The sequence below is a fragment of the Penaeus monodon genome, chromosome 10, assembly GCF_015228065.2.
Source record: "Penaeus monodon isolate SGIC_2016 chromosome 10, NSTDA_Pmon_1, whole genome shotgun sequence".
In the NCBI taxonomy this organism is placed as follows: domain Eukaryota; kingdom Metazoa; phylum Arthropoda; class Malacostraca; order Decapoda; family Penaeidae; genus Penaeus; species Penaeus monodon.
Window position 1 is genome coordinate 48,901,508 of NC_051395.1, and position 11,166 is coordinate 48,912,673.

Consider the following 11,166-nt stretch of genomic DNA (forward strand, 5'->3'; position numbering starts at 1 on the left):
ACACACTTAACGTATGGGTGGCACTTTGTCATCCTTATATTTGTATTTTTTATCTTCCTTCCTTGAGGAGTAATATGCAGTGTTGTGGATGGACACCAACGGGAGGGGGGGGAAGCAGCAAGAAAATCCGACATTCTAAGTAAATATATTTACTCTTTTCAGCCTTACAGGTCATCCAACGTGCGTATAAGCTACTTGCAGCAGTTTTAACAGGTATATTGTATATATTACAGGCAAAGTCCAAAATGCAAAGGATTTGATGCCTAGCATTGTGAATGTGTGTGTATACATATATAAACAGCAAGTTCCGTCTTTCCGTCCGTGAGTCTAAAACCCATCTAACATTTGCTTTACATAGACATATTATACAATTTTTGGAATCAGGATGTTCCCGGGCTATAAAGGCTGCTCTTCATCTGGTGCTTGTACATCCAGTGGTTAAAATTTGAGCTTAAAGTAACACTTTTTTGAGGAGGGGGGGGTAAATAGGTTTAAAATATCTAAAATATTTACAGAGAAAAACCCAGAGGCTGTTCAGATATGAAGATGCTGATATTACACATTATTATCATCAGATTTCTGCACCAGATTATGCGGTATGGTGTCACTGACATAAGTCAATAGGTCTGGGCCGAAGCTCTTCGCAGGAACTAGCTTAAAAGTCTGCATTTATATGTGTATATATATACTCACACATTGTATATTTGTTTCACGCCATAAGTATGTATCTAGTTATGTACGGTTGTTTCTAACACAAAATTCTTGTCAGTGTATGTCAGTGAATATATTGGTAAAAAAAATGCATCGCGTTAATGTTGCAACATTTATTTTATCAAGGAGGATTGATCTAATGAGCACGATGTGTGGAAGACGTCGGCGTCGTCATGGCCAGGGCGTTCTGGAAGGGGAAGACAATAGCATTAGTTAAAAAGAATTTCGAAATTACTGTTTCCTATCCTTCTGACTTATATTGTTTCTAATTTCAGGTTCACCAGTGCACCTTAATGTATAGTACTATGAGATATCCCCTATTTCAGCCTACAGTACATATATTTCTTGTTTGAAAAGATGAATCCGAACGAGAATGAGACTGTACCAGAAAGTCAATAGATTTTCTTTTCATCTTCTTCCGGCGTCGTTCATGACCTTGGGGATCCCCAGGAGGGAGTTGATCAGCTCCGAGTTGCGCTTGTGAGGTCCCGCGACGAAGGCCGAGGGTCCCTGAGCCACGCGCAGGATCTGCGCCGCCAACTCGGACACAGTCTGTTGATCACGTCATAAAATATCAAAGATTTAGTGGTCCCGTCACATAAAAGTAAACATTGTCTAACACGCTTTCAGTTTTAGATTTCACGCTTTGCAAAATAATAATAATAATAATAATTAATTAATAAATTATATAAATAAATATATATATATATATATATATATATATATTATATATATATATATATATATATATATATATATATATACTGTGCATCACATGGGCCAAACTTTAGCACTTGCCTCACGCTCTGGGTACTGCAAGTTGACGGCGAGTGTCAGCTGAAGGCTCACAGCCATCACCACCAGGAGGACGACCACAACGGCGCTGCGCATTCTGGGTAGATTCGGATGATATTTTATCTATTTGGTATAAACTATCCCACATATGTCAAAATGATTCAAGTTTGGTGATAGTCTATTGTGTATTTCACTCATACTCTAATTATGCAAATGGTTAAATAGGGTTGATTCCAACAAAACTCCAGTGTATATCAATAGATATATTGGCAAAGTTATATTGGGTTAATGTTGCAACATTTGTTCTATCAAGGAGGGAGTGTGGAGGAAGCCGGCGTCGTCATGGCAAAGGTATTCTGAAAGTGGGTAAGACAGTGGCATTATTTTTTTTTTTAATGAAATAGCTGTTTCTTTTCCTCGTATTTCATGTTATCCAAAAATCTTTTATGTTTAGTAATCATCGATAATATCATCTATTTAAGCCTTTGGAGTTTTCCAGCGTTAACAGTTGCCATTATTCATATAATCATCATAATCATTCTGCATTACTTCAGTTTATTTGCCGTAGTAGATTCACCCTCATTGTCTATCTCTTTCCGGCGTCGTTCATGACCTTGGGGATCCCCAGGAGGGAGTTGATCAGCTCCGAGTTGCGCTTGTGAGGTCCCGCGTCGAAGGCCGAGGGCCCCTGAGCCACGCGCAGGATCTGCGCCGCCAACTCGGACACCATCTGTTGGTCACGGCATAGAATAGCCAAGACTGAATGGTCTGTCATACAGAAATAAACACTGAATCGGTGTAGGATTTCTTAGTCTGACTTAGCCAAACTTTAGCACTTACTTCACGCTCTGGGTACTGCAAGTTGACGGCGAGTGTCAGCTGAAGGCTCACAGCCATCACCACCAGGAGGACGACCACAACAGCGCTGCGCATTCTGGGTAGATTCAATTAATTTTGTATGATTATTCTAGATCTATCGAAATTAATCTTGACGGTCTGTAAAAGCGTTTTGAACCATGACTTGACTGACAATGACATTTAGAACTAAATAAAGCCTTTAAAATATGTTTTAAAGAAAGAAATAGAAGTAGGATCAATGGGTCTAATATTGTCTTAAAAAAAAACAATACTTACTTGCGTGCTATCAGGATCAGGTTTGAAGTCGTAATGATACAAGATGCCCGTCAACATCCTCTTAAATAGGTCGCCTCTCCCTCAGCGACTCGCCCACTCGTCCTCATTTCCACCTCGCTTCTTCTGTTGAGACTCCCGCGAGTTTATCGGTCGTGAGGAATTCCTTACATTAAGGGATTATACTCTTGATATTTCTCAGACAGCGTTTGCCGTTTTAAATTTTCTTGCATTTTCCAGAAAGATTTTAAAGTTGTAGTTTTTTCTATGTTAACTTGTTCTATGAAAGCCTATTCTGCTGTGATATATATAAGCTTGAAAACACCTAATTACGTATTGAAGAAGTTGATAGTGGCGAGAAAAAAGATGCTTCATACACATTTCACAAGCATCACTAAACTACTTTTACTACTATTACTGTTAAAAACATTACTACTACTTATAATCCTAATGGTATGATGATAACATTAATGGTGATTATAATGGTAGTAATAACAATAGTAGTAGATGATAGTAATAATGAAGATGGTGACATTTTCAACATTAGGTAATTTAGTAACCCTAACTCCCGGATAACCAAGATTTTTAAAAGGTTGGTTTTAACTGTAATTTGTTCTTCAGCTAAATTTGTTTTCTTTTTCCATACTTTGTCTCAAAAGTTTGACATTTCATAGTGTATAAAAAAGATATTCTCACTTCCATCTTCTGTTTCTCAATTTACACACATGGACATGCAGATATATAAACATACACACACACACACACACACACACACACACACACACACACACACACACACACATATATATATATATATATATATATATATATATATATATATATATATATATATATATATATATATATATATATATATATGTGTGTGTGTGTGTGTGTGTGTGTGTGTGTGTGTGTGTGTGTGTGTGTGTGTGTGTGTGTGTGTTATATATGTGAAGTGTTAAGCTTTAGAGATAGACCAAAGAAAGAAAAGAAAAGATTTAGTTAAACAAAATATATCTTAAACTAACCCTTTAGACAGGTTTGTCACATGATCATCATATCATCAGTAGTAAAAATTTAAGAAGGAGTATTTTAGTGATATTTTAGTGCTTGTAAAATGTGTATGAAGTTCTTGATTCTCTCCATTATTAATATCTAGAACAAGTGAATTGATGTGTCTTTGAACAAAACGTTTATATGACAGTAGAATAGATTCTCAATATAGTTTCAAGTCAGAGTAGCTTTCGAAGGGAAATCTAGAATAGGAGAAAAAAAAGGAATATGTAGTGAACTTTAAAACAACACGTCTAGAAAATAACAAAATAACAAGAGCTTACGACTGATAAACTCACGGGTGCCTCAACAGAAGAAGCGAGGTGGAAAGGAGGAAGAGAGGGCGATTCGCTTAGGGTGAGGCGACCTATAAAAGAGAAGGTCGACGGTCATCTTGTATCATTACGGCTTCGAAACCGATCCTGATAACACACAAGTAGGTTTGGAGGCTCATAAAGACTTTTTTCTTCTTTTTCTCTTTTGCACATATCAAGTATAGATTTTATTGGTCTACCTGTTGTTTGTCAAGCGTAGTCAAATATTTTCTACAGGCCGTATAAAATTATTTTAGCAGTTGTGGGATAGCCATAACTGATACATATAAAATCAACCGTATCTACCCAGAATGCGCAGCGCCGTTGTGGTCGTATATATATATATATATATATATATATATATATATATATATATATATATATATATATATATATATATATATATTACTTATTACTAGGTTTGGAGGATCTTACTCTCACTGTCTTTTGAACATATCACTTAAACATTTTACTGGGTCCTAACTGTTATTGCTCGTCAAGCCGTAGTCATATAGTTTCTACAGGCCGTATATAATCATTCTGACAGATGTGGGATAGTCATAACTGATAGATAAAAATATCAACCGAATCTATCCAGAATGCGCAGCGCCGTTGTGGTCGTCCTCCTGGTGGCGATGGATGTGAGTCTTCAGCTGACTCTCGCCGAAAACTTGCAGTACCCAGAGCGTGAGGCAAGTGGTAAAAATTGGCCAATATGATGTACTGCATAAAAAGAAATGATTTAGACTGTGAAATCCAATACTGACATCAGTGTTTACCAATATATATTTGCTATTCTATGCCATGACCAACAGATGGTGTCCGAGTTGGCGGCGCAGATCCTGCGCGTGGCTCAGGGACCCTCGGCCTTCGTCGCGGGACCTCACAAGCGCAACTCGGAGCTGATCAACTCCCTCCTGGGGATCCCCAAGGTCATGAACGACGCTGGGAGGCGATAAACAATGAAGGGAAAACTACGTGCTACAGAAAGGTAAGAATCGCTGAATCAGCGTTAGCAGCAATAAGTGTTTACAATGATAATAGGAATAATGACAACTGCTAATGCTAGAAAACTCTAAAGGCTTAAGTAGGTGATATTATCGCTAATTCCTAACAATAAAAGATCTTTGGCTAACATGAAATAAGAGGAAAAGAAACAGCTATTTCAGTTTTTTCCAACTAATGCCACTATCTTACCCACTTTCAGAATACCTTTGCCATGACGACGCCGGCTTCCTCCACGCTTCCTCCTTGATAGTATAAATGTTGCAACATTAACCCAATATAACTTTGCCAATATATTTATTAATATACACTGGAGTTTTGTTGGAATCAACCTTATTTAACTATTTACATACTTATAGTTAGAGTCAAATATACAATAGACTGTCATCAAACTTGAATTTTGAAATTAATTCCTTACTAGAAAGTACATTCCTGCTCCTCATGTCACGTTACGCAGATATGAAATTATATGGTCACGAATACGTTCGTAGAAGCACAGATAGATGGCAACACGTAACCATCCATCCATATTCCCCCCCACACACACACAATATATATATATACATGAGTGGGTTCACAATGCTGGGCATCATATTTGTAACGCCAGTAGTAAAATATATGATTTCAAAAAGATCAATGAGGCCATATTAAGAAAAAAAGAAAAACAAAAGTTTATACCCAGAGCATAATGTGTTTCACAATCTTTTCCTCGAATTTTATAAAAATATATTTATAATATAATATATAATTTATAATATATATATATATTTTATTATATATGTGTGTGTGTGGGGGTGTGGGTAAATTTATATATATATATATATTAATATATATATATATATAAAATATAATATGTGTGTGGTGTTGTGTGTGTGGGGGTGTGTGTGTGTGTGTGTGTGTGTGTGTGTGTACATAATATAATTTTTATATATATATATATTATATATATATTATATATTAATACATATATATATATATATATATAATATATATATATATATATATATATATATATTTTAAAATATATATGTGTGGGGTGTGTGTGTGTGTGTGGGGTTGTGTGTGTGTGTGTGTGTGTGTGTGTGTGTGTGTGTTATATAGTGAAGGGTTAAGCTTTAGAGATAGACCAAAGAAAGAAAAGAAAAGATTTAGTTAAACAAAATAATCTTAAACAACCCTTTAGACAGGTTTGTCACATGATCATCATATCATCAGTAGTAAAAATTTAAGAAGGAGTATTTTAGTGATATTTTAGTGCTTGTAAAATGTGTATAAAGGGTTTTTGATTCTCTCCATTATAATATCTAGAACAAGTGAATTGATGTGTTTTTGAACAAAACGTTTATATGACAGTAGAATAGATTCTCAATATAGTTTCAAGTCAGAGTAGTTTCGAAGGGAAATCTAGAATAGGAGAAAAAAAAGGAATAGTAGTGAACTTTAAAACAACAACGTTAGAAAATAACAAAATAACAAGAGTTTACGACTGATAAACTCACGGGTCCCTCAACAGAAGAAGCGAGTGGAAAGGAGGAAGAGAGGGCGATTCGCTTAGGGTGAGGCGACCTATAAAAGAGAAGGTCGACGGCACTTGTATCTTTTACGGCTTCAAAACCCGATCCTGATAACACACAAGTAGGTTGGAGGCTCATAAAGACTTTTTCTTCTTTTCTCTTTTGCACATATCAAGTATAGATTTTATTGGTCTACCTGTTGTTTGTCAAGCGTAGTCAAATATTTTCTACAGGCCGTATAAAATTATTTTAGCAGTTGTGGGATGCCATAATGATACATATAAAATAAAACCGTATCTCCCCAGAATGCGAAAGCGCCGTTGTGGTCGTATATATTATATATTATATATATTATATATATATATATATATATATATATAATATATATATATATATAATTACTTATTACTAGGTTTGGAGGATCTTACTCTCACTGTCTTTTGAACATATCACTTAAACATTTACTGGGTCCTAACTGTTATTGCTCGTCAAGCGGTCCATATAGTTTTACAGGCCGTATATAAATCATTCGACAGATGTGGGATAGTCATAACTGATAAAAAAATATGAACCGAATCTACTCAGAATGCGCAGCGCCGTTGTGGTCGTCCTCCTGGTGGCGATGGATGTGAGTCTTCAGCTGACTTCGCCAAAAAACTGCAGTACCCAGAGCGTGAGGCAAGTGGTAAAAATTGGCCAATATGATGTACTGCATAAAAAGAAATGATTTAGACGGGTGAAATCCAATACTGATCAGTGTTTACCAATATATTTTTGCTATTCTATGCCATGACCAAACAGGTGGTGTCCGAGTTGGCGGCGCAGATCCTGCGCGTGGCCCCGGGACCCTCGGCCTTCGTCGCGGGACCTCACAAGCGCAACTCGGAGCTGATAAAACTCCCTCCTGGGGACCCCCAAAGGGTCATGAACGACGCTGGGAGGCGATAAACAATGAAGGGAAAACTACGTGCTACAGAAAGGTAAGAATCGCTGAATCAGCGTTAGCAGCAATAAGGTTTACAATGATAATAGGAATAATGACAACTGCTAATGCTAGAAAAACTCTAAAGGCTTAAGTAGGTGATATTATCGCAAATTTCCAAACAATAAAAGATTTTTGGCTAACATGAAATAAGAGGAAAAGAAACAGCTATTTCAGTTTTTCCAACTAATGCCACTATCTTACCCACTTTCAGAATACCTTTGCCATGACGGACGCCGGCTTCCTCCACGTTTCCCTTTCCTTGATAGTATAAATGTTGCAACATTAACCCAATTAATTTTGCCAATATATTTATTAATATACACTGGAGTTTTGTTGGAATAAACCTTATTTAACTATTTACATACTTATATTTAGAGTAAAATACACAATAGACTATCACCAAACTTGAATTTTAAAATTAATTCCTTACTAGAAAGTACATTCCTGCTCCTCAGGGTCACGTTACGCAGATATGAAATTATATGGTCACGAATACGTTCGTAGAAGCACAGAAGATGGCAACACGTAACCATCCATCCATATTCCCCCCACACACACACAATTTTTATATATACATGAGTGGGTTCACAATGCTGGGCATCATATTGTAACGCCAGTAGTAAAATATATGATTTCAAAAAGATCAATGAGGCCATATTAAGAAAAAAGGAAAACAAAAGTTTATACCAGAGCATAATGTGTTTCACAATCTTTTCTCTGAATTTTGTTTTGGGCTGTTCTTTTGCACGAAAACTGGAGTCAGTACCATCAGTAGAGATGTCCCACAACTGGTCTGTCAATTTACATCTATAATGTACCTCCCACACAAATTGTGGGACGGAATGTAAATAGGTTATTGTGACCAGGCAATTTTTTTTAGAGCAATTACACACTTAACGTATGGGTGGCACTTTGTCATCCTTATATTGTATTTTTATTTTCCCTTTCCCTTTGAGGAGTTAATATGCAGTGTTGTGGATGGACACCAACGGGAGGGGGGGGGGGAAGCAGCAAGAAAATCCCGACATTCTAAGTAAATATATTTACTCTTTCAGCCTTTACAGGTCATCCAACGTGCGTATAAGCTACTTGCAGCAGTTTAACAGGTATATTGTATATATTACAGGAAAAGTCCAAAATGCAAAGGATTTGATGCCTAGCATTGTGAATGTGTGTGTATACATATATAAACAGCAAGTTCCGTCTTTCCGTCCGTGAGTCTAAAACCATCTAACATTTGCTTCACATAGACATATTATCCCAATTTTTGGAATCAGGATGTTCCCGGGCTATAAAGGCTGCTCTTCATCTGGGGGCTTGTACATCCAGTGGTTAAAATTTGAGCTTAAAGTAAACTTTTTGAGGGGGGGGGTAAATAAGTTTAAAATATCTAAAATTTTTAGAGAAAAAACCCAGAGGCTGTTCAGATATGGAGATACTGATATTACACATTATTATCATCAGATTTCTGCACCAGATTATGCGGTATGGTGTCATGACATAAGTCAATAGGTCTGGGCCGAAGCTCTTCGCAGGAACTAGCTTAAAAGTCTGCAATTATATGTGTATATATATACTCACACATGTATATTTGTTTCACGCCATAAGTATGTATCTAGTTATGTAAGGGGTTGTTCTAACAAAAAAATTTTGTCAGTGTATGTCAGGAATATATTGGTAAAAAAAATGCATCGCGTTAATGTTGCAAAAATTTATTTTTTCAAGGAGGATTGATCTAATGAGCACGATGTGTGGGAAAACGTCGGCGTGGTCATGGCCAGGGGGTTCTGGAAGGGGAAGACAATAGCATTAGTTAAAAAGAATTTTGAAATTTCTGTTTCCTACCTTCTGACTTATATTGTTTCTAATTCAGGTTCACCAGTGCACCTTAAAAGTATAGTACTATGAGATATCCCTATTTCAGCCTACAGTACATATATTCTTGTTTGAAAAGATGAATCCGAACGAGAATGAACTGTACCAGAAAGTCAATAGATTTTCTTTTCATCTTCTTCCGGCGTCGTTCATGACCTTGGGGGTCCCAGGAGGGAGTTTATCAGCTCCGAGTTGCGCTTGTGAGGTCCCGCGACGAAGCGAGGGTCCCTGAGCCACGCGCAGGATCGCACCGCCAACTCGGACACCGTCTGTTTATCACGTCATAAAACATCAAAGATTTAGTGGTCCGTCACATAAAAGTAAACATTGTTTAACACGCTTTCAGTTTTAGATTTCACGCTTTGCAAAATAATAATAATAATAATAATTAATTAATAAATTATATATATAAAATATATATATTATATATATATTATATTATATATATATATATATATATATATATATATATATATAATATAAAATATATTTTATATATATATATATATACTGTGCATCACATGGGCCAAACTTTAGTACTTGCCTCACGCTCTGGGTACTGCAAGTTGACGGCGAGTGTCAGCTGAAGGCTCACAGCCATCACCACCAGGAGGACGACCACAACGGCGCTGCGCATTCTGGGTAGATTTGGATGATATTTTATCTATTTGGTATAAACTATCCCACATATGTCAAAATGATTCAAAACGACCTGTAGAAACTATCTGACTACGACTTGACAAGCAATAACAGTTATGACCTAGTACAATTTATAAAAGATATGTGCAAGAGAAAAATAAATAAATAATGTCTTCAAAATCGTCTTTTTAGAGCCTCCAAACCTACTTGTGAGTTATCAGGATCGGTTTCGAAGCCGTAATGATACAAGATTTCAGTGATATGAACTAAAGGGGGGGGAGAGGAGGAGGATTCCTTAGGTTAAGGAGGGGAAGGGAAGCTATGTAGCTGGCTACCTAGAAATTGAAAGAAGATGCCCGTCGACCTCCTCTTTTATAGGTCGCCTCTCCCTCAGCGACTCGCCCACTCTTACTCATTTCCACCTCGATTCTTCTGTTGAGACACCCGCGAGTTTATCAGTCGTGAGGATTTTCTTTAAGGTCGTTATTTTGTTATTTTTGAGACAGCATTTGTCGTTTTAAAGTTCATTGCATATTCCAAAAAGGGTTTATAGTTGATTATCTCCTTCTATTCCATATTTTATCACGCAAACTACTCGACTCCATTGAAAGTCTATTCTGCTGTCACATATGAAATGTTCAAAGACGCATCCAATCACTTGCTAAGGATATTAATGATGGAAAAAATCAAGAACTTCATACACATTCTACAACCATCACTAAAATACTCTTACTGATATTTCTAGTAATTATAATTCTGATGATGTGATGATCATGTGACCAAGATGTCTAAAGGTTGGTTTAAAATGTATATTGTTCATCAACTAAAACATTTCTTTTCTTTCTTTGCTCCTCTAAAGCTTCATCTTTCATATATATATATATATATATATATATATATATATATATATATATATATATATATATATATATATATATATAGCACAAACATACACACACACACGTATATATGTGTGTGACACATGGGTGTGTGCATATGTGTTTATAAATCTGCATGTCCATGTGTGTGTGTGTGTGTGTGTGTGTGTGTGTGTGTGTGTGTGTGTGTGGTGTGCGTGGTAGGATAAACAGGAGATGGAAGTAAGAGTGTCACTTTTAGACACTATGAAAGGTCAAGCTTTAGA

At 36.4% G+C, this 11,166-nt stretch overlaps 3 protein-coding genes and 2 pseudogenes across 4 annotated transcripts; 2 read left to right on the forward strand and 3 right to left on the reverse strand.

Moving 5' to 3' along the window:
- Positions 1–809: 809 nt before the first annotated feature.
- LOC119578107 (pigment-dispersing hormone type 1-like) lies at positions 810–1,617 on the reverse strand. Its single transcript, XM_037925838.1, has 3 exons — positions 1,510–1,617; positions 1,097–1,263; positions 810–898 (listed from the first exon to the last, which is right to left on the reverse strand). Exons 1-2 carry the CDS (start codon positions 1,600–1,602, stop codon positions 1,120–1,122), a joined length of 237 nt encoding a protein of 78 aa, XP_037781766.1. The 5' UTR covers positions 1,603–1,617; the 3' UTR covers positions 810–898; positions 1,097–1,119.
- A 137-nt stretch (positions 1,618–1,754) lies between these two features.
- Positions 1,755–2,662, reverse strand: LOC119578102 (pigment-dispersing hormone type 1-like). 2 transcript variants are annotated; one of them, XM_037925832.1, is made up of 4 exons: positions 2,641–2,662; positions 2,347–2,440; positions 2,056–2,236; positions 1,755–1,862 (listed from the first exon to the last, which is right to left on the reverse strand). In XM_037925832.1, exons 2-3 carry the CDS (start codon positions 2,437–2,439, stop codon positions 2,093–2,095), a joined length of 237 nt encoding a protein of 78 aa, XP_037781760.1. In that variant the 5' UTR covers position 2,440; positions 2,641–2,662; the 3' UTR covers positions 1,755–1,862; positions 2,056–2,092. The 2 variants fall into 2 exon arrangements, with proteins under 2 accessions (XP_037781760.1, XP_037781761.1); XM_037925833.1 differs by having other exon boundaries at positions 1,780–1,862; positions 2,084–2,236.
- Positions 2,663–4,574: 1,912 nt separating this feature from the next.
- Positions 4,575–5,319, forward strand: LOC119578105 (pigment-dispersing hormone type 1-like). The gene is made up of 3 exons (XM_037925837.1): positions 4,575–4,696; positions 4,820–4,995; positions 5,212–5,319. The coding sequence occupies exons 1-2, from the start codon at positions 4,604–4,606 to the stop codon at positions 4,961–4,963; spliced, it is 237 nt and encodes a 78-aa protein (XP_037781765.1). The 5' UTR covers positions 4,575–4,603; the 3' UTR covers positions 4,964–4,995; positions 5,212–5,319.
- Positions 5,320–7,103: 1,784 nt separating this feature from the next.
- Positions 7,104–7,471, forward strand: LOC119578108 (annotated as a pseudogene).
- Positions 7,472–9,512: 2,041 nt separating this feature from the next.
- On the reverse strand, positions 9,513–10,335 carry LOC119578106 (annotated as a pseudogene).
- Positions 10,336–11,166: the final 831 nt, after the last annotated feature.